We start from the raw sequence: 23,165 nt of genomic DNA on the forward strand, positions 1-23,165 counted from the left end.
TGTGTCACTGTGGTGTGCACAAGCGGTCTGTACAGGCAGTCAGTGTGTGTGCGTGACTGTGGTGTGTACAGGCAGTCTGTGCGTGTCACAGCGGTGTGCACTGGCGGTCAATGCGTGTGCAACAGGTGCACACAGGTGGTCAGTGTGTGTGCGCGCCACAGGCGTGCACAGGCGGTCAGTGTGTGTGTGTGAGGGCAGGCCGCGTGCGTGTGCAAGGAGAAGCTGTGTGTGTGTGTACAGGTGTTGTGTGTGTGTGATCAGAGCTGCTCTCTGTGTGTCTGTGTACAGGCAGTCTCTGTGTGTGTGTGTGTGTGTGCGTACAGTTGATCTCCGTGCGCGCGTGTGTGTGTGAGGAGGCCGTGCCGCCCCCAGCCCCGCTCGCTCCTGTCCCGTCCCTCCCCTCGCAGGCCGGAGCACCGCCCTCACACGCCGCGGGCGGGCGGCTCTGGCTCGTTCCCCTCCTTCCTTCCTTTCCTCCCGCCGCCGACGCCGACGCCGCCGCCGGGCCCGGGCCACCGCCACCACCGCCGCCGCCCCGCCCTCCGCCTCGCTCCCTCCCTGTCCGCCGGCGCGGCCCCTTTAATTCCCCCGCTCCCCTCCCCCGCCGCCCGCTCCAGCCTCCATTTTCCAGCGGATCCGGCACCTGGAGGCGGCGGCGGGAGCGGCCCGCTCCCCGCACCCGGCCCGGTCGCGGGCATGGCCGCCAACATGTACCGGGTCGGAGGTAAGAGCGGCCGCGGCGCCGCCGCCTGCTCCGCGCTGCTTCCCGCGCGCGAGCCCGGGAGGGGGCCGCGGGTGCGGGGCAGGGGCCTCGGGGGCTGCCCGGGGCAGGGAGGCCTGGCGCGGGGTTACACGGGGTGACGGGCTGCGGGGCCCGGCGCGGGGCGAGCTGGGGCGCCGTGCCCGGGGCTGGGTGAGCCGGGGCGGTGGGCGCAGCGGGATGGCCGAGGTGAGGGGGAGCAGCCGCGTGGGGCCCTACGGAGCACGAGGGTGCGGGGAGACGAGGCGTGTGAGGTTCCAGGTGGGGGGGCTCGGCGGCTGGGGCAGATGCGGGACTGGGGCAGGGTGGGATGGGTGAGCGGGGCTGGAGCAGAGCAGCCATGGGGCCAGGCCCCGCGATGGGGCCCGGCGTGGAGAGGCTGCTCGGATGGGGGTCATGCGAGGTTGTCGGGTTGTGGGGAGCCAGGAGGAGTTGCTGAGATAAGGAGCACAAAGATGGGCAGAGGCTGCTGGTGGACCAGGGGGCTGGTGTGAGGCACGTCCTGCAGATCTTGGCCTCCCCTTCCACTCTTGCTGTTTTGTTGTGTGCTTTCCCATTAGTCTTCTGTTCAGGGTTGTGTTCCTGTCTGATTGTCCTTTGTTTTGGCTCACGTGAAGAGAAAGGAGAGGCAGTGGGGTTTGGGCCTGTGTTTTATGGAACATAAACTGAGGGTGGTCTGGCATGAATTTGTGCTCAGCCATTTTCCTTTATAAAAGCTGTTCGGTGGAGCTTCCTTCTCCCCAGGACTATAGGCTGTACAGGAAGGTGTTTTTGTAGAGTTCCCTCCTTTTCAAAATGCCCTGTTTCTTGTGGAGTTCTGTAAAACCAAAGTAAAGTAAACAAGAGAAAAAATATAGCGAAGGTGGCCAAGCCATCCTGTCTGGCTGCTTTCCATCAACAACTACTTTCTGTTCTTTCTGCTCTTCTGGCCTGCCCTTACTTTTTGAAAAATGCAGCTTCATACTTTTTTTCTGGTTTCGCAGAGGTATAAGAGCCGAGTCTTGGCTGTCCCACCTTTGTGTCTTTGTGCCTGTAGCATTATGTTGGTTTGGGGATGCTGAGAGTAGGATGGTAGGCAAGATGAGTTGTGGAAATTCACCCTGGTGTGACTTGCAAAGGGAATTGTTTCCTGGAAATTTTTGTTCAGCATTGAATGGCTAGGTCTTATGGGGAGTATCATCTCTTAGCATTTTGTATGGCTAAATCTGTACTGTGGATCCCACAGAACGTGGGAAAGCACCTCTGGAGGTCTCTACGTTGACCTCCTGCTAGAAAATGCCCTGGTAGATCCGAGTGCTCAGGACTGTGTCCATCCCAGGCTCTAAGAATGGTGATACCACCCTTACTTTGGGCCCCATCCAGTGTTTGACCATGCTTATAGAAGATATTTGTTTCCATGTGACTAGATGGATTTTCTCTTGTTCCAGCCAGGGTCTCCCCTCCCGTTGTCCCCCATCCTATCCCTGGTTCTAAGCAGGGCTGGCTGATCCTTGAGGGATGCCATTAGTAACCAGCAGCCCACTGGAGGTTGCAACTGCTGATTGTGATCCTTTAAACCTGATGTTAGTTTTTCCCCTACCTTTATCATCCAGTTTTTCAAGCATTTTTGTTTGAAGGATGCTGTGGGAGGCTTAGCGGGGCATCTGACATGAAGTCAAGGTGTCCAACACCCCCTGCTCTCCTGTAAGCCACAGAGCCAGTCTCTTCGTCCCAGATGAGGGATTCATGTTGGCCAGGTGTGATTTGCCTTTGGAATATCCATTTTGGCTGGTCTCAGTTACCTTCTTGTCCTTCCTGCACTTGGAAATGTTGCCCAGGATTTGCTCCATAGCCTTTCTGGGCAGAGGGCAAGGCAGCTGGCTGATAGCCAGAGTTGCAGTGCTCTGTTATGGTCCATATGGATGAAGTCTTGATTTGATGTATTACCAAGACCAGCATATGGATGGATGCAGCTGTTTCCGTGCGAGAGCGCTGTTCAGCCTGAGCCCAGGAGTGTGCGGTATCGAATTGTTTCTGACCTCTGGTGCTGCTATCTCCCACTGATGGTTTTGTGCGCTGAAGTTGTGTGTGAACTCCAGGGCAGGATTAAATCTGGGATGGGATTTGTGCACAGTCATTTCATACACTTCCCACTGGAAGACAAACACTCAGCAGATAATCTCTTATTACACTTGTGACTACCGGATGTGCTGCGTGAACTCCAGACCTAACAGCTGCCAAAAGCAGCTTGCTCACGACGGATCAATACTGCTCCTGGAAGCCTATGTTCACTCAGAAAGGATGGTCACTGCTTTAGGTCTGGGCGTGAAACACCATGAATTTTTGTTTTCAGAAGCCAGTGGTGGGTTGACAACAAGTGGACATGAAGTGCGTTGTTCTCTTTGTGTGTTCCTGGGGAGAGGAGCTGAGGAGCCTGTGCTGATGGGGCTGGAGTCTTCCCCTGTGTGTTGAGAGTGACTGTGCTGCCCCTTGAATGCTTGTCAGGCTCTGTGGATAAGTTGGCTGGTGGCATCCAGCTGTTTGGAGAGAGCAGCTGGTTCTGCTGGATCCTGCTAAGTTTCTCCTCGTGGGAATTGTTTTCCAATACAAATGGGACTGTCACAAGCTAGCACAGTTCAGGGGGGATGTAAAACTTTGGAAATGCGTGGGGAAGGATGCCAGGGTATCAAATTCCAAAATGAAATGGGGGATCTTAGTTTTTGGCCTGTAGGAAACCCTGGAATTGCCTGCCTCCAGTGTAGCAGAAGTGAAGATTTTCTTAACAGCTGCTGTACAGCCATGAAACAAATGGCAGCATGAAGTGGACTGCTTTCACTTGGAAGGAGTCATGGTGGGCTGGTTTGCCTCTTCACGGAGCAGACTGGCAGCCTGCACGATCACAGACCGTATGGGAATGTTGGATAAACACCAGACCGGAGAAGCTTGGGACCTCTGAGCTGGAATTTGGGGCCTCTGATGAAAAAATGCACGTGGGAGAGACATGTTCATTGTTCTAGCTAGTGCCAGGCTCTGCTTTCAGGAGAGTGCTGTGTCAGCTGCCTGGAAGGGAACAGGTCATCTTGGTATCTAGAGACTTTCCAGCAGGTATTCTGTCTCCGCCTTCTCCAGGAGAGTTTAACTCTGGTGTGACAGGTATTCCTTTGGTGGTGGCAGTTGCCTGAGCCCCACTGCAGGTTTATGACCCTATGGCATTCCCTTGATGCAGTGAAACAATGATTTTTTTGCATTTTCATCTTGCACTGATTTGAGGAACTTAATTTTTTCAACCTCCCTCCTCCTCACTTTTTGTTTTTTCCTGGATTATTTTTAATCTTGCATCAGCTACCCAATCTGGTTAACTGTGGGACTGTGTGAACAGCTGAATGGGCTCAGTGGGAGGGCAGGGAACAAGGGGATGGGGAGAGAACAGATAGGAGGGATGGAGGAAAAGCTACTGAAGACAACACTTTTGCTGAGATAAATGTCAGTTTATGCTTTCAGATGGTGTCTTTTATGTGTTTTTTACTTTTATGGGTTACCCTCTTGTTTGGGGGCATGCTTAGCTACAAAATTATCACTGTTTTTTGAGTCTGTGGTACATTTAAGGTATGTTTAAATGGCATTGGGAGATCTGATCACAAGTCAGTTAAGCACAGAAGTACTTGCTGCATCTAACACCTTTGAAGTGAGGGAAGTGATGACCCACAGTGCCTGACGTGGGCACCCAAGGTTCACAGTAGCGTTATTCCAGTGTGCTGGAGATTAAAGCTCCAGAACTTACTGGCTACTATATAGCTGATGGTGGTGTGTCTGCTGCAGTCACACATCTTTTATCAGTGTAGTCCCTACAGTTTTTAAGAATGGCAATATGACATCACCTCTCTGCTACCATAGGATGCTGTTAGTGCGTGGCTGGGGACTGTGGTTTGAGCTGTCCCCATCCCATCCCAAACTCCCACTTGGCATCCAGGCTCTTGTGGCAGCCTACAGCTCTTGGCTTCCAGAGTGCTGCCAGAGAAGCTGTGAGCACAGGGATGGTGCATCAGTCCTCTTGAGATCACAATAATGTCAGTAATAATTGTTTGAGCTTTCCTGGTGAAGAACTGAGAGCTATTAAGGAGCCTTGCATAGATCTTGTTGCTGGAGTCCGAATCTGGAGCAAATTCAGATCATTTAACTGCAGGATCACTTGTAAACCTTCTCCTGTCCCCTTGCTTTGCTGTCAGTGTGTATGTGTTTTGGGTGACAGGAGGGCTTACTGTGCAATATCCTTGTTTTGGTTGTGCTTGCTGGGTTTTTATTTTCTAGCTTTGTAGGTAACCTGAGCTGAGAATGCGTTTAGTGGGGAGGTATTAAATAACCTGTAAAGATAAAAATGAGAGTTTATTCTTGAAAATTTATAATAGACCTCTGCGGTCATTGGCCCTAATCAATTTAGGACAGCTCCTAGCTTATCACCTTTCAGCAACAGCTAGACAGTGGGTTTCTTCATCTTTTCCTTTCATTGTTTCTGGTTACACAAGTTTATCTTGCATGTTTTGCAGTCTCCCTTTCCTTCCATGCCCTTTCCCCTCTCCTCCATATCAGAGTGCTTCAGCGTTCGTTAGCCTTTTATTGGGAAATGCTGCATGGGGGAGAGTGTTGTCACCAGCTTAGGTGTGTTTGGGGGCTGGAGCTGTGACAACTCTGCATCTGTAATAGCTGCAAACCGTTTGCAGCTGGCACAAGGGAGTGACAGGACTAAGTTTGTTTCTGCTCTGTTGGTGAGTTGAGGCTGTTCCTGGGCTGGTGGTTGGAGGCTGTGCCAGGGCAGCGTTCTGGGAGGGCTGGGCCAGGGGCGCTGCTGGAAGTCTGGGGAGTGGCTGGGGCACTCCTTGGCAGTGCACGTTTGGCTCCTTGGTGTTTTGCCTTTCAGAGATGGTGAATAAAAGATGCTTGATGAAATTGTGAAAAAAAGACTCTTAAAACTTGTTTTGTTTAACTAACAAGATTTTGGTGAATGTCAAAATGTTCCTTTCACTTGCATCTAGTTATTTTTCAAGCAACTTTTCATGTTTAAGCATCCTGATTTCTTTAAAGAAATGGGGTGCATAGTCTCCCCAGTAGGATGAGGAGAGAATTAGATGGTTGCTGTTACTGTTTTTACTTTGATTTATAAACCACTCCTGAGCAGTTTGGGGTTGCTTGAAAACAAAGGTATGAACTCTTGGAGGCTGGCTTCTGGTAGTTCTAGGCACCTGCTGGCAGAAAGTAACCTGTGAAATCAGTGTTGCTTCTGAACCAAGTAAGGTATTTTTTACAGTCTATCTGGTTGCTTTCCAAGCACATTATTTTTTTTTTGAATCCCCAAGCAGGTAAGTGACCAAACTGTGCAGCTGCTTTGCCTCAATTTCCCGTGAGGTTTGGGTAGGGGGAACTGTTGGGAGAGGTGCTCTTCTAAGATATTATGGTTCTGGGTCTTTGGAGCTCACCACCATAAATCCAGTATACAAAGAGGCCCTGCTTCAGGGTGTCTTTGAAGGTCTGGAATGGTTCCCTGTCCGCTCCTTACTTGTAAAACCAAGTCTGGAAGGACCTGCAAAGTGCTGGTCAGGCTTTTGGGCTATTGCCTCAGTCCCAAAGAAACTATTCATATGTTCTTCTCTTCCAGCTCTTTGGCTGGACCACCTTTAGAAAAGAGAAGTGTTTGTGAAATAATTTGTACTTGGCATTGATCAGTGAAGTGAAGCAAAGAAGTTGGTGGCTTTAAAGTGAGTTTGCAAGTGGAGGAAAGACTTGGGCTTCTCCAGTCCTTAACATGTGTGTTACTTGCAAGCTGTTGAGTTTTCATGTGGCTTCTGTGGCTCTGGTTCTGTGCATTGCCAGATCATGTATCAGATGTGGCCCGTGGTAATATTTCTGTTAAATTACACACAATGTGCTCTGATTAAATTGGGGACTTTATGCTTTCATGCAAGATGTAGGAGGAGAGGTGACACTTGACCAAGCATAAAGTTAGTGTGGCGTGAACAGATGATTCCTAATTTAGCACAGGGCTTGTCCTTACAGAGTTAAGTTGTCAACATCTGAGCAAATTTGAACCAGCCAAGTGACACAGTTTCTGTGGATGCTTCTTTTGGTAGGGTGTCCAATGAAGCAATTGCAGCTGTTCTCTCCTTCCCCTGCCAAGCTTAACACAGCTTGGCCTGGCTGTGCGATGGAGCTGGGCAGGGGTTGGTTTGGTTGGAGACAGTTTTCTGACCCATGTGAGTGCCTGTGTTTACCATGTTCAGGCCTCCTGCCATCCAGGGAGAGGCTGTCACAACTTGAGGGGGTGGTATGAGAGGGTGGAGGCTGAATCAGCTTCACTGGCACTCTTGTTTGAAGGAACATCTGCAGAAACGCTGGCAGGAGTTTACACTTCATCCGTGTTTTGCATTGTGAAGCTGTGATGTTTCTGATCTGGCACTGAAACCCCTAGCTTTGGACTTAATATACTGTCATGCCATGGCCTAAGCAGTTAATTCACGTTGACAAACTGAAGTTCGGTGTTGCCCTTAAAGAAGCAAGCAAACCCGAACAAGAAACACAACTTTTTTTACGTTGTTATTTTCTCGAGGTGATGCTAAACTTGGTGTCTTGAGTACTGCAGAGGTTCTTGTTTTGCAACTCTTGAGATTCTTGCAGGGAACACAATGCTAGTTTCTTGTCATCTTCTTTGCTGCCTAAATATCTTTTGGAAAATAATGCCTTTTCTTATCTGCCCTTAGCAATGACAATTACAACGGAACAAGCTGTTTTCTTGGCTGTTACAGATGGTGATTTTTGTTAGGGTGTAACTTGAGGATACTCCTCTTCCATTCCCCCTACCCTCTCCAAATACTCCCCCATGATTTAAGGAACTCTCTCACTAGGTTCTCTGTCTGCTCAAGTAAATCTTGTACTCTTCTGTAAATTAGACCATCCTGGTCTTCCCTTACAGCATGCCTTTGGGGAAAAGTTTTTCTTTTTTTAAGCCCGAACTATTTCCATGGTATTGACGCACAAAGAATGGCACTGGATGCAGCTGAAATTACATAGGCTCACAACTTTGCTGTTGCAGAAAATGTTTGTATGGCTACATTCTTGGGAACTGAAGTGGCAGAAGAGGCAGTGCAGAAGAGGCTTTGTGTCCAGAGGCCTTGAAATTGTGCTTTGATGTCTCCTGTAAAGCACAGAATAAAAGAAGTGGTTCTCCAGTAAAGTTTAGCATAGGTTTGTCCTGCAGGAAGCTGGAGGGAATTGACTCAGTGAACCTGAAGTGTCAGTGCCACATGCAAATGTGCCTTAGTTATAGCTGGGATATTGGGAGTGGATTAATTGAAATTGGTTTTCTTGAACTGCCATATAATTGATTTTTAACAGTAAAATTACTTCTTTGTCCTCAGGGTAGTGCTTTGGAGGCTTAATTTTATTTCTAGGATTCTTGCACAGTTTCTTCTCTAGTCTTTTTGTACAGACTTTTTGTTTCCTTTGGGGTGGCATCCCTAGTAGCAGTTACTCCAGTATGGCACAGCTCTTACCTATGAGTGACCCATGAGGTGCAGCTGGCACCCATAATGTCTTTGTCAAAAGCACCAGCACACTCCTGTCCTTTGGTTTTTTTCCATAGATGTCTGCAAGTGAAAACAGCCAACAGTGCTGTGAGGAACAGAAATAAGGATATTGACAATCTAGAAGTTGTGAGTTTTCTTCCTTGAGGTGGTTCTTCCCTTTCTTCTGTTCCCCCTACTTGGGAATTCTACACTTTTACTGGGAAAGGTACCATTGGTATGAGCTTTGGGCGTCATGCAGACCTGAGATCTTCAGTCCTTAGGCAAATTGCTGTGAGGCAGAATACTTGCCTTCTTCCCTGGCAGAGAGGGGAAATATCTGGGAGCACACCTCACCATTGTGAATCAGGTTAGAAGTAAATTGAGCCCAGGACCTGCCTTGAGCAAGCACTGAAAATAGGAGAGTTGAGAGGTGCATCAGAAAGCAAGGACTTCTGATAATTCCTCCAAACACTGTGGAATCTCCAGTGATTGCTTTAAAACCCAGCCTATTAATTGTTTTTGAAACAAAAACTATTTAATATCTCTGTCTTGCCTTTCTCACTTTCTTTTATAGTTGTTGTATCTATGCCTTTTATATAGGGAACAATGATCAGAACTTAATTATCTTTGAGACTTCTGTCCATCTGTGAAATGTCTGAACAAAGCGTTCAGGAGTTAATAGGGAAGAACTAATGCTTGGATAATGGAGTTGCATAAACCTTGTTTCACTAAGAATCAGGCAAAAAAAAATGATACAAGATGGCTGGACAGGAGTTTTTCTTGCCCCCTCCCTTGATGTGATAGAAAACAAAGAACAGAAGACATCTGGGAAATTCCAAATATCATGTTTCAGAGTTTAAAATGGATCAAGCAATCAACAGTTTGTCCAAGAAGTTGTGTGTCATTAACTTAGATTTATTTTTCTTTTTACTTCAAAAATATAGGTTATGTCTTACCTTGAGTAGATTTCTGTATGGAAGGTACTTTAATTTTTGTTTATAACTATTACAGGTCCTTCAGAATTTGGTGTTTTGGTGGGGTTTTTTTTGTTGTTGCAATAACTCTTGCTATAAGACCTGGCATGGATAAACAACTGTATCAACTTTTTTTATAGGCCTGTGCATAATCTGTAGTCCTGTTACGTGGATCTTGCCATGAATTGCTTCTCCTGTGACTTATGTTGTGGGTAGTATTGAATCTGGATTTTTGGAGGCCTGTCAGAAAAAGTGATCCATAGCTTACATCTCAAAAAAAGCCAAGTAATATTGTCTGTCCCTTTCTCATTCTGCACATTTGAAAGAAAATATAACATGAACATTTTGTTTACCATGTGAGTGTGTAGATAATCCTTGCTCAAGAAACAGAGCAAAGCTGGCTTGATGGAGCTGGGGAACTTCAACTCATCCTTGCTAAATTTAGTGATGGTTTGCTGTTAACTGTGTGGAGGGGGGATGTTTGCTTTTGCCATGTCCCTCACTCGCTGGCTATAGGTATTTACACATCTCTTTTAAGGAGCTGGGTGGTAGGGGTGGTGTTTGCCACAGCATGTGCTGCCTCATCCTCAGCTTGATGCATCCAGTGCATGCAGTAGCCACAGATACTGCTGTCCTGTAAATACAAATTGAGCCTGTGCTGACGGTATATCTTTAATACCTTTGTTGATCCATGAAAGACATTAATTTGTAAATGCCTGGTTTGTGTGTATTGCCAGATGTATTAGACCCCATAATTCCTTTAGCAATAGAAAGAACTGTTTCAGTTTTGCCTTTCTGGTAATGAAAATACTGTGCTGGTGAGGCTTGCTCTGTTGAAACTCTGTCTGCTCTGTAACTAAACCTTTCATCGGGTGACTGCTGCTGGGAGTGTTGCTGCTTTTTGAAGAGCCAGGAGGCAGTAGGACTTGGGCTCTGCCAGGTGAGATTGCAGGACTTGTGGAGTTGCCTCTCCAATCTCCTCTTACACACCAAGAGGAATTGTATTATCCAGATTGTAAAATGATTGACAGTTTAGGGACAAAGCTGGTGAATAATTTGAAAACTGGAATTTACTGAAGGAAATCGGCCCAAAGTTGGAGAGCCCAGAGTATGAGGAGGCACATATTTCTTGAAAAAGAAGTAATAAAATAAGCATCATAAGTTTATGCACTCTCTTGATGCTCATCTCTAATTCAGGGCAGTAGCTTTGTGGGTTAGAAAGGGGAAATAGTTACAACTGTGAAGTTACTTCTTTATCTCATGTCTGGAATTGCACATTGTACCCTGCAGTGGCAGTGAGTGTGGGACAAGGAAGGCTCCAGCCTCCCTCTTATCCTGGGTACATCTCTAGGCTGATGCAGTACTCACTGTGTAAGACTTCTGGGGGGTAAGGTAGGGAATACTCAGCCAGGTCAGTCCTCAGAAAGCACTTGTAGCTTGAAAGGCAAGTGTGCGTTGGGAAGGATAAAAATACTTTTGGGCATTTTTGCAACTTGATCACCTAAAAGCCCATAAGGTTATTAGGTAGCTCAGACATGTCTAATCTTATAAATATATGACCTCTAGACAGTGTGTGTTATTTATTTTGCTGTGCCCCTTCCTGATTTTCTTTTCCATGGACTGATGTAGACATAAGCAACAGCTGACATGAAGAAGACAGAGGGGGAAGCTCTTTTGCCATAATGTCTTAAAAGCATATGAGAGCAAAAAGAAATTCTGTTATGTTAATTGCAAATTGAGAACTGTTATTTTACTGCCTTTATGGGAAATTTTCATCTCCTGTGCTCTGTAGGCTGTCATTCTAGTTTTAGCTGCTGTACTTGTGTCTGTGTGTTCTAGCAGTTCAGTCATTACCTGTGTAATACAGCATTGCTTTCTGGAAAGTTGTGTTGTGCATATTCAGAAAAATTATTATGGGATGTAAAGCCTTTTTTTTGGATAGATTTCTGTATGTGGGTACTTCTGCTCTATAGGAGCACAGGCAAGGGGAAGAGCTACGTTTAGAGCTTGTCAGGCAGTGGTGATCTGTGTGGTGGTCCTTACTGCCTTCTGGTATTTCCACACTCCTCAGTGATTGTTGTAGCCTGATCACAGATAACTGTAACATGCATGAGTGATGCCATTAATTATGGTCGCGGTATGGATGCACGGCTGATTAATTCGGGGATGGTGAGCTGAAGCCAACAGCTGTTGTGAAGGTATGGGGTTGAAACTCTCTTCAGGTGGCCGGGTGGTGAGGGATTGCCTTCATGTGCTTTTTATGATGGTTAGGGGGCATGTCATGCTTGTGGGATGCAGAGCAGTTTTAGACTAGTCCTTTTCTTCAATTTTGTAAGTAGGAAAGCAAATAAATTGGCAAGGATAGATAGTCAGTTGTGTTTGAAGGTCCTGACTTGTTTTGTTTGCTATCAGGCTCTGCTTTTCTGTCCCTAGACCTTATTTTTTGTTTTAGTGAACTCTTCTGTCCTGTTCTTAGTAGGGGTTGAGATGTATATCTCCCTGTTGTCTAGAGACTTGCTAATTTTGTTTCCTTCCCCATCCCCTCTTTCAGCCCAGGGTAAGGACCCCTGGCAGCTGTGCACATACAGGATGTCTCCCATTGACAGCTGGATTGTTGGGAGTCTGTGGAAGGTTTCTGTTTATTGTGTGTGTGAGAGCACAGGCATCTGCAATTGTATGCACTGCCCTGAAAGCAAACTGGGAATCATATTGGTTGGGTAGGCAGTATGAGAAAGGGTGCACTTCTGTTGCATGGGAGGAAGTGGAGGTGAAGAGCTACTCCAGAGAAAGGCAGTGTTTTTGGAGTGTAGGGCTCAGTGGTGTGCCTCCTTTAAATCTCCTTTGCAGGAAACCAGTCTTCTCGGGCTAGGCTGCTCATGGAGTTTCAGGAGTGTTCTCACCAGCCCAAGCATCTGTTTGGAGAGTGGTTTGTTGAACTTAAAATTTCCATGTTGTACGTGTGGAACAGGAATTCAGACCGTTCTCTGTGCAGGATAACATTTTAATTTTAGTTCTAGTATTGAAAATCTCTATGAAAAATGCAGACACTTTCTTTTGATATACATTATTTTGTGTTATGTGGTTTGCAGTGTGCTCTGCATTAACTTGCAGAGAGGAAGAAGCCCTTTTCCAGGTAATTTGAGCAATGGGAAATAGGTCTCCATTAGTTGCATAGCTACTGGTGAAATGCTTAGCATAGTTGTGGCATTAGTCTAAAACATGGATGAGATGTACTGGGCTGTGGATTTGGCATGGTGAAGTCATCAAGCACTGGCCCAGGAATGCACCTCTGCACTGTCACGTGTCAGCTCTTGAAGCATCCTGAGGGACAGGTTTGGTTCTGCCTTTGTGCCAGCAGCGTGCAGAACATTCCTGTGAGCTTGGGTTGCAGTTTTTGGTCACACACTGTGGGTCTGGGGGTGGTCCTGCTGCTGACCAAGACAGTGGTGGGGGGGTTTATTATTCAGTACTGTTGGATACCACTGTCAGCTGTTCTTTGGTAAGCCATTCATCTGTGATAAGCTTTCTTTAAATCCATGCCAGATTTTACAATCAATAAACTGTACTTACGTGGAAAATCAAGTTAATGTTCACTTGAGGTATAAAATGTGTCTCTGAGAATATATGCGTGCACATGCACACAAAAAAGCTGATTACAAATGATGTCAACTATGAGCATTTGTAACAGCTACCTGAAACCCATGGGATTAAAATCAAGGTTATATTTTGAAGACATAAATTGACATTTTTAGTTTTAATTTATAATTTTCAGACACAGTGCTTACAAAAGTAATTTTTTTTGCATGCCTCAGTCAAAGTACCTGAAGTGAGGAGTAGCTGGTTGTCTTAGGAATTATTGGAGGATTGGAGGGAAAGAACTCATCCTTTCTTCACTTGTTGGAGCTTTCGAGTGAGAAGTGGCCAGTGAGCTTGGAGAGGCACCTTGAGGCTTCAGCATCCTCTGCTGCAATGCCCTTGTAGGTCGTAGGTGGTTCAGCTGTGGGAGAAATTCTTTCTCTTTACTCTGCTGATCAGTAAATTGCTTAATGCCCACCATTGTTATTTCAGTCAGCAGTTGTTATTGCTGAAGCTGCCAAATATTTGTTTGGTTTTGTGACTTCTGGTAGAGTTGGTTATAGTAATGTTGAGCCTGTTTCCTGTTTGATGTGCTGCACAGAGCCAGTATTTGAGAATGGAAATTTAGGATCTAGTTACGTGGGTGTTTTAACCATTTCTGGTACCAACCCACAAAGTTTTCTACAGACCAGATGTCCAACCTCTGTTCCTCACTTGAGATCTTCCACCAGTTTAAATGCTGCAGGGATGTGATATTTAAGAGGAACTGACTCTTGCAGTTGGTAGTAAAGTTTTGGAATCACTCAGGTGCTTTTTGGTGTGCTTGAAGATGGCTGATGATCAGTCTGAGAGGCCTGGAGCACAGAATGCACAAAAACATCAAAAATTGAGTGTGCTATTTCAGTGCTTCTTAGCCCTGGTTACACTCTGGCTCAGTAACCCAAGACTCGTGCTGAGCATAACCATTGAAACGCTTCACTTGTCACTCCATCCAAGACCAGGCTGGGACTTCACTATCAAGGTGTCTTGACAACAACACACTTTTTGACAAGACAATAGCTTGGAAAATAGGTTTGTTAAGAATTGTCGCTCTTGGGATTGTAAGCCCCGGGATTCCTGGGGAGTGAATCTCTCCTAAGGCAGCCAGCCTCGCTGAAGGGGCAGGAGGGCACTTGGGTTTTTTGCAGGCAGTGCAAGAGCAGCTTCCTTGGGGTCATTTGCGCGGTGGTCAGTGCTGTGCTCTTGTGTCCCACGCAGCAAGTAGGTGGGTCTGGAAATCCAGGGAGACCTATGGATAGCGGGCTGTAAGCAGCAGTCTGAAAAAAGGTGTGTCTGCAGCTTGAGTGGTGTTACACGGGGCAGGTAGAAGGGCTGTGATGGGTAAATAAATGCCCTGATGTCTCTCTGGTCAGCCCACAGATGGGGGTCCCCTTAACTCTCCTAGTGCAGTTTTTCCGGGAGCAGACACCTTTGGGGGATGTCTTCCTTCCTCTGGGCTGGGGAGGAGGGAACAGTGTGCTTTCCACAGCCCTTTTAACAAGGATTTTAGGGGGATTGAGGGTAACCCTCAGGAGCTGTCCCTGTTTACACAGCTAGTACTGCTGAACACCCGCTCATCCCGGAGCACCATGCTAATGTAGGCATTGCAAAAGATCACCTGAGGCGTGCCCGGGGGCTACGGGTGTTTTGCTCCAAACACAAATGAGCTGGGAAGTCTGGGGGGAAATCGTCTTAGATAGTCCTGGAAGGAATTGTTGTCAGATCTGAGTGCAAGGTCAGCACCTTGTCAGCGGGAGGTGGATTCAGCTCCCTCTTTGTCTCGGTTCAGGCTTAGCGTTTGGCTACTGGAGTACTGGGAAAGAAAGGCCGGTCCATTCAGAACTCATGAGCGTCTGTTTTCTGACGGAGTGCTGAAGCTTGGAGTTCTCTAATACCAAATAATTTATATGGGACTCATGCATGTTTCTGTGAGGTTTTTGTTTTTTTGGGTTTTGTTTTGTTTTGTTTTTTAAGACACTACCTTTGGTAAGAACTTGTTTTTTTCCTATAACTTCAGATGTTTATCCCCCTTCAAAATACAGGTATTAGTGATAAGTCTAAACAGCGATATGGAATTTTGTTGAGGGCATTCTAGGATCACATAAGTGTAAAAGATCAAGAAGTAGAGAAAAAGATGAGAGGGAGAAACTATTTGTGTTCATAGTGAATGAGCTGTTCCTGTAAACTGGAGGGGAAGAGAGAGATCACATACTGCTGGTGAGAAGTGGCTGGATTTTGATAAGAACAGGAAGCAAGTAAAGACAGCAGCGTGGTCTAAGTGGAAATAATCTGATCAGAGGAGGAGGAAGATCACGTGCTTTGCTTTACAGGCTCATAAAGGTTTTGTTTTGATTTCTAGCAGTTCATATTTTAAAGAGTCTTTTTTTCTTTTTATCAGATTATGTCTACTTCGAAAATTCTTCAAGTAACCCCTATTTGATACGAAGAATAGAAGAGCTCAATAAGGTAAACATTTTTTTCCATCAAGTCTTTGAAGTTAATTGAATTTATGATCTGCTTGATTTGATTAAAATCAAAACAATTCTTTAGCAGTTCTTTGGTAATTAGAAGCTTAAAAATACATGTTCTCTGATAATTTTCTGGAATGTTTTAAGACCTTTTGTTCTCCTTTGGTATGAAAGGACTGAATATCAATGGCATGTAATTCTCAAGGTGATTATGCCCACCTTTAGGGCAGGTTTCTGCAGTTCTTCACTTCCATGCCAGGATCACCGGATATGAAGAAAATACAAGCGTTTGCCTAGAGGATGGAGGGCTTTAATTTGGTTTTTCCTTGTGGGAGACTCTTGCTCTGGAGAAAGGTTTGCAGCTGTGATCTGCTTGCTCAGACTTTGTCTTTGATGGTTGTCCTTTTGGGCCAGTGAACTTGATGTGTCAAATTCCCTTTCAATGAATTGAACAGGGAAGCACGATGGCTTCTGTGTGGGAAGGCAGCTGAAGTTTGACCTGGCTGAGGGTGGACGAGGGTTCTGAAGCCACTGGCTGTCTCCTGAACATACCACGTGTTCAGGTTTAATACCAACATTAGGGCAGCCCTACAGAAGGAATGTCACATTGCTGGTTTGGATTTGGCTGTACATTAACTGACTGGTATCAGGTACTCCTCTTCACCTGCCAGCCATGGAAAAGCATGTAGTTCTCAAACAGTTACTTGGAAGAGAAAAATATATCAATTTCATGACCAATAAAAACCTGAGTGCTAGGACATCCTTGGGTAATCCCCTGGAGGTCTTTTACAGAAATACCTTTAGGTCTCTTTTGCCTTAAAGAAACAGGAGTGAATTCTTAAAATATTCCCAGTGGATCCCTATCGCTGAGGTATCACTGTCTGTATTCCATTCCATGACAGGGTGCAAGTTTGTTGATCACTTTCCTGGAAAGTGGTTTCCCCTCTTACTCTTCAGTTTCATTCTTCCTCTCACCTTTAAAAAAAGATGAACTTTCAACCTGGATCCCCCATCTTGGTGCAACTCTTGCTTGAGCTGTGATTTCTCTGACCTACACTTTAAAAAAGTGTGACTTTTAAAAAGTGTGTTTAAGGTTGAAATGAATCCTAGCTCATTTATTTTTAACTGAGTGTAAACGAAATTTTGGAAATTAAATAAATCAGATCAATTTACATGGAAGCTGTCTGGTTGAACAAGATGGTTCCTGCCTTTGTATTTTAGTTCCTCAGAATTTAAAAGTTTTGAATTACTTACCAGAAGAGGGTGGAAATTCTGAGAAATTACTGAAAACTTTTGGTCTGTAAGGAAAATATCTGTGCATGTATATGGTGTCTGTGTTGTTTTTTGGTTTTTTGGTTTTTTTTTTAGATTTGTGTTAGGAAACGTATATGGTGTCTGTGTTGTTTTTTGTTTTTTTGGGGGTTTTTTTAGATTTGTGTTAGGAAAATTGGTATTAGAAAAGTTGAAACTTTTCTTTCATTCACATCTCAGAAATGAGCATGTACACGAATTTTTATTTTGTTTCCTTGAGGACACATTGCTGGTTTACTGCTCCTTTTATTTGTGTTAGGAAAACTGGTATTAGAAAAGTTGAAACTTTTCCTTCATTCACATCTCAGAAATGAGCATGTACACGAATTTTTATTTTGTTTCCTTGAGGACACATTGCTGGTTTACTGCTCCTTTTGGAGACGTCCCTAGCAGGAAATTTGTATCTTCTGCTTTTGGGAACTGTGCCTTCATTATAGTTTTCAAAGAGTCTTCAGTAGTAAGACAACTCTTGAGTTACTTTTGCATTATTTGATTTATTTTAGAGGTAGTAAGTTGGTTGGGGCTGTTACAAACCAGGAGGTTTATTTCCCCTAGAATTTGTAAAAAGCCACTTGCACTGTTTGACAGGTGCTATTTGATCACCTATCTAATTTTAAGAGTTTTAAGTAAATAATCTTTAAAAAATTCTGACTTTCTTTGTATGTTGTCACTGAAATAGAGTTATTGTCTGGTACAGCTTCTTTGGATCTCCTTCTGTAATGATTTTTTTGTGTCTTGGTCATTATTCAGCTCACCAGTGCTTGTCAGAGAATCTCATGTAGTTTCTTTTGCTGGATTCTTTCTTGCCTTTCTACTGCCCTGCAGCGTTTGGAGAACGGCTTAAATCTGAATTCTGTTATTTTTCACAGGTTTTTAATATTAGGTTTTTAATTAGATTTTTAAATTCATTTGAGTGCTGTTTAATATAGGCATCACCTCAAAAGTAGCGAAGTGGCTTGTTAATAGGTTGCAATGGCAGGTAAGTGTGTTTTTCTCTGTTTGAAACATCTGTAACTTAAAAGTGGTGATTCCTCAGGAATCATTGGGAGGGCAGGGCCAAACTGCCTGGAATTTCCCTATCCCGGAATGGATCTTGGAGGAGTTTGTGTGTTAGGTAATGTGTGCAGCTGGAGACGCTAAAAGCAGATGCTGTGTAGCTCTTGTGCAAAATTCCCGATAATTTATCAAGTTCCTAGTTCAGTGTGCAGTTCTGCTCTTGGTCAGGGGTCAGTTTTCTCTTGTGTTCCCTGTTTCAGACGGCCAATGGAAACGTGGAAGCAAAGGTGGTGTGCTTCTACAGGAGGAGAGACATCTCAAGCACGCTCATTGTACTGGCAGACAAACATGCAAGTAAGCTGCTTTGTGTTCAAATGACATTGCTTCTGCACAAAATTGTCAAACTTGGGGACAACTTTGATATTTCAAGTATCAGTATTTTAAATGTATTTTTTTCTGTAGTCATTTTTAGCAGTTTGCATTACTTATTTGGCTGACGTTTCTGTCTTTCTACCTGGCTCTCTTTTTTACTTTTTTTTTGTTTTGTTTTGTTTTCCTCTGTCCTTGACCCTGTTACTACCTTGTTTCTGTATGGTTGGATTTTGGTGGGGACAAGAGAGAAGTTTTCAATTAGGGCTGAGTAAAGACATCTTATTTGCTCCACAGAAATTAATTTTTTAATTTTTTGGGTGAGAGAATGTATTCTCCCTGTTAATATAACTTCTCATGAATTGTTTGGTTTGGTTTGTATATTAAAAAAACCCTCAAACATTATGTAAGGGAATCAAGTAGACTGGATATGGTGTAAAGCAACTTGAAACATGGCCAGCTTGAAACCTGACTAACAGGATTTCTCTTTAAATTTCAATATTAATAATATTTCTTGCAGTGACACAGCTTTTGTCTGAACATGTTCAATAAATACACTTTGAAAACAGAGAATTTGAGAAACTCCTATCACTATTTTGAATACTTAAAGCCCTTTTGTTGGGAAGCAAGTGGAGTAACTGAACTGTTTTGTTTTTTTTTTTTTTTTTGTAGACAACAGACTGTGAGGTGTAGCTGTTCAGATTGCTTAAAATTTAGCAAAAAGCATGGACAGCCTTATGAATCCTTGTAATTCAGGGCACATCTGTTAATGAGAGAGAAGCAATCAGATATGGCATGTCAGAACTGTGAGCTGGCAAGCATCACTGTCTTCTAATGCTTCTTGGTGTGTGTATCAATAGAGTGATCTGGGGATTGATTGAATCAGATACTCAGTTTTAGCAAGGAATATAATGGCTTGCTGTGTTCTCACTGCTTTAATGCCATTGGGGAAAAGATGCAGCAAAACGGGTCCCTTACTGATAAATTGGAGTATTTTCTGTTGTAGTCTGTCCAAATAATCCCTCCATTGCAGCCATACCTTGAAAAGAGGTTGTGGTGTTGAGGGAGAGTTTGCTGTGTCACAGAATTGTGATGGCAGGCAAAGCTTTTTTGAGATCTCTTCAGTGCAGCAGAATTCATTTTATCTGATGATCCTGAAGCTCAATAGGAGCTTCACCACAAACAACGTGGCTATTGATTCCTTCATCTGTGTCTCACTTCACTAGGTTCAGTAAAGAAGCAGGTGGGAAGGATTCACAGGAACACACATATCTGAGACTGAAAATGAAAAATAATTTGAACACACATAAATGCTCTTGAACCTGCAAATGCTGATTTCTCTTTGTGATAAGAAATCTAAGTGTTGTTTTTTTTTTAATGCAGACAAATAATTCATTGTTCGTATGTGTTGTTTGAAAGATGGAAAATTCTCCTATAGCAAAATCCTATTAACAGAGCAACCAGAGACAACTGAGTCTGCCTCTTAGAGTAAATTTCATTAGTAACTAGCATTTTCTCCAGTATCTATCTTTCTGGTGCAGAATAAATTTGCTACTGAATGACTTCCATTTATTTAGATAGATGTGCTGCTCTGTGGTTTCCGTTCTTCATAAGAAGGGAGAAGAGAGAGCAAAATTAAGCTTTTTGGACAGCCATTAGTTTTTTACTCTGAAAAGAAAAAATCAACATCCTGCATGATACAATGAAATTAAATTTTATAGATGTTAAGATTCTAGCACAGATATTGCACACTGTCACTGACTTTGAGTTCATTTCCATAAAGTCTCCTGTTGCCTCATTTTGATGCATTTGCAGTAGATGTACGTGTCTGCATCGCTGATCTTTTAACTGCTTTTGTTCAGCTGATTAATGGAGCTTTCTGACTGCAGACGTTTCTGGATTCACACAGTCTTCTGTTTAAGATGCCTTTATTTTAGACCTACTGTTGAGATCAGTGCAGTGAGAGAGCTAAGCAGTGGGGAGATACAGCCAGGGCATGAATGGAAAAATTATATGGATATTTTGGGGCTTTTTTTTTTACTCTTCCAGTAAAGGAAGGAAAAAGATGTAATTGTGAAATCAATGTTTGGAAGTTAAAAAAAAAAAAAACAAATAAAAGACCAGTTTAGCTTGGATGATCCCTCAGATACCTGAAACAGGCAAGTCTGAAATGTCTGTTCTCATAAGTCTGCATACAGAGAAATGTGTTGGAAGAGCCTTATTCTGTAGTTGGTGACTATAAATTGGTACCTGATGTATGTAACCTGATTCTTGGATTTAATCTGTGATCTTACTATTTTTATCATATGATGTAAAACTTGTCTGGGCTGTCCTATAAATCTTTCAGCCTTATGATGTCTTCCATGCATTGTTAGTGCTTTTTATTCATAAGCCTCTTTAATCACCTCACAGATTATTCTAGGGAATTTCTCCAACTGTTTCTGAAATGAACTTACTTCACCAGTAAGATACTGTTTTAAGTTCTTGCTGAGAGACTTAAAAAAAAAAAAGTTGCAGGCAGGAATTGATGGAAGAGAAATAGGAAAGATACTTCACTCCTCAACCTATTGTTGGATGCTGTCACTATGTATTTTCTTTATATAATGTCTTACACTGGTTTTTATAATTATTTAAATATTTGCAGCAGCGACTGACCAGTTGGTAGTGGTTGGGGAGCTGACATAGTGCTGTCTGGATTGGCAGATTTATGGTTGGTTTTCAGCAGGTGCTCTCTGGCACACATGGCAGCTTGGTTTTGGAAGTGCCAAAGCTTCTGAAAATGTATGTTTGCATGGTACCTCTGTGCCTAAACAGGTAGGGAATTTATTGAGAATTTTTTTTCATTTTAAATAACATCAATCTAAATGAAGTTTGGCAGTAGCTTCATGAATTAGCTCTTTTTATTTCTTCCACTTTATTCCCATTCTCTATTTTCTCCCAGCCCCACACATGCAGATTGAAGAGGAGTCCAATTCATATATCCACTAATGACACCTTGGCTCAGTTGTTGCTGAGAGGAGGGAACTGTGTTTTTTCTCTTGGGGAGTGGTGCAGTGAGGGAAGTTATAGGTGTCCAAAATAGTGTCTGTTTGCTACCTGACACAGTGGCCATGGTTGTAAGAGAGGACCACCAGAGCTTCGTGGCAGGGGATCCACACTGATTATGTGGAAAACTCCTTCTCAGGTGTCAAGGTGGAAGGATTCCTGCCTGTTAAAACTTTCTCCATGTTTTCTACAGCTGCAAGTCAATATCTGGTTTTTGGTAGAGAAAAAAAGAATAAGACTACAGCTTCATACAAACCCTTTGAAACTGAACCTGGAAGAAGGAACCTGGTGTTGTATTTTAATTTATTCAAATGCAATATTTCTAGAACGTTCCTCCAAGGTCCTTAGTTAAGCTGTTAAAGCAGCCAGAGGTGCAGCTTCCTTTGCTGCTGAAGGAGCTGTTGTGCAGGTCAGTCACATTGGTTTTGCTGTGTTTCCCAATGATTTCGCCCCACTCTTTTTATTCTTTACGTTATTCTGTTAGTTGTAACCATGCTAACTAATTTTTTGTAGCTGCAGACTGTTTCCCAAGCTGATAAACCTTGGCTGCTCTCTAAACCTGATTTCTGTGTCTTGTTTACCTTTGTGCATTTCTGAATTCTGTCATGTCACTCGTATGACACCCATAATTCAGAGAAAGGGCTGCTGCTTTCTGCTTTTGATGCTCTGGAGAGCCCAGTCTGATCTATAGTAAATTGCTATTCTTTCTTGTGTCTAGCAAATATTGATGTTTAATTTCACATCTCACACATCCAGTCATTTAAAATTACAATTACTGCCTCTTGGGTTTTTCCTGCCAACTCCAAGTTTACTCTTTCTAATTATTTTCCCCATATATGTTAGCTTTCACACAAGTCTTGCTGTTTGTGCCTAATCTGCCTATCTCTTGTTCCCAATATAAGTAATCTTCAAGCTTTGTTAATGTGCTATTAATGATTCTGCCATTAAATATCAAATCATACTTAATCTAATACACTTCTTGCAGCATTCCACTGGCTACTGCTGCATAGCTGATATATTACTGTTTGTATTAAGATTAAATGTTTAGTTTTGAATCTGCACAGGCACATCTATCAAGCAGAAAGATTAATTTGAAATAAGGCTTTATGAGAGCACTGAAATCCCAATGTACTGCACCTCCTGTATTCCCATACCACTTATTCCACAGTACTGTAAAGCGTGCAGGCAAATGTTTCTGAAAAGATTCCTTGCATATTTTATAAATACGTGTTTCTATTTTTTTAAAACTTTTTTCTCTGATGCCAACCTTCTTGATGGAGATGTTTGCTCCAGTTAGTGTGAGTGGGTGAGCTGTGGGAAGGTGAAATGCAGATATGTCAGACTTGTCCTGGAGCTGGGGCTGGGACAGCCCCTGTTGTGCTTCATGGTCTGACTCAGCCTGAGCTGTCTGGGTGAGGTGTTAGTGGGGTGTGAGGTGCTACTGGGTGCTTTTTGTCCAGCAGCTTTTGCTTGACCTCAGTGAGGGAGAGGTTCCTGTCCCAGATCCAGTCCTTTTCTCCCCCATCCCTTGGCTCCCAGTACATTGGTCAGGACTGGTTTTTTCAGGGTTAAATCATGGCTGTGAAAAAGGAGGGACAATGTCCATATAGATTGTTTGTTTGTTATTTCTTGGAATGTTCCTGCCTCTGTCTGGGGGTGCTGTGACAGTTTTACTGCTGAGTGTGAGGGAGTTGTTTGTTACCTGTAGAAATGTCTGTCTGTTTTTAAAAATAAATGTATTGTGCTTTTTGATTTTGAGAGGCTGTTCATAGCAGAGCTGCCATAAGAACATGTGTGCTCTCCACCTTCTGTATTTTATTACAAAAGCAAGACACATAAATAAAATACTATTTGGAAGGCGAGCCTACCTGAAGGGGTGCAGTCCCTGGAATTAGTTTGGTTGTGCTGAGTGCTTTCATTCTGTCTGTAGATTTCATTGGCACAAAGGAGTTGACATACTTTTTAGAAAAATGTAATTTCTAGAAGCTGTAGGCTATCAAATATACTGAAGATACAAACTATTTTAGGTTGCTCCTCATAGTATTTTCCCTGCATTACACAGTGCACTACTGTCATTTCCAAAAGCTGCTGTAAG

At 43.7% G+C, this 23,165-nt stretch overlaps 1 protein-coding gene across 4 annotated transcripts in view; it reads left to right on the forward strand.

Annotated features, from left to right (window-relative positions):
• Window positions 1-507: 507 nt before the first annotated feature.
• The window catches only part of MTA1 (metastasis associated 1), a 74,869-nt gene continuing 52,211 nt past the window's right edge, over window positions 508-23,165 (forward strand). For 2 of the 4 annotated variants that reach the window (XM_041420066.1, XM_041420067.1), the window contains exons 1-3: window positions 512-724; window positions 15,280-15,347; window positions 17,917-18,010. In XM_041420066.1, coding sequence (XP_041276000.1) covers window positions 697-724; window positions 15,280-15,347; window positions 17,917-18,010 — 190 coding nt within the window. In that variant the 5' untranslated portion in view covers window positions 512-696. Of the gene's footprint in view, window positions 725-15,279; window positions 15,348-17,916; window positions 18,011-23,165 lie in introns of all 4 variants that reach the window. The other 2 variants (XM_041420069.1, XM_041420068.1) reach the window with 2 other exon arrangements.

Source organism: Onychostruthus taczanowskii, unplaced genomic scaffold, assembly GCF_017590055.1.
Source record: "Onychostruthus taczanowskii isolate IOZ18803 unplaced genomic scaffold, ASM1759005v1 scaffold63, whole genome shotgun sequence".
NCBI classification, from domain to species: domain Eukaryota; kingdom Metazoa; phylum Chordata; class Aves; order Passeriformes; family Passeridae; genus Onychostruthus; species Onychostruthus taczanowskii.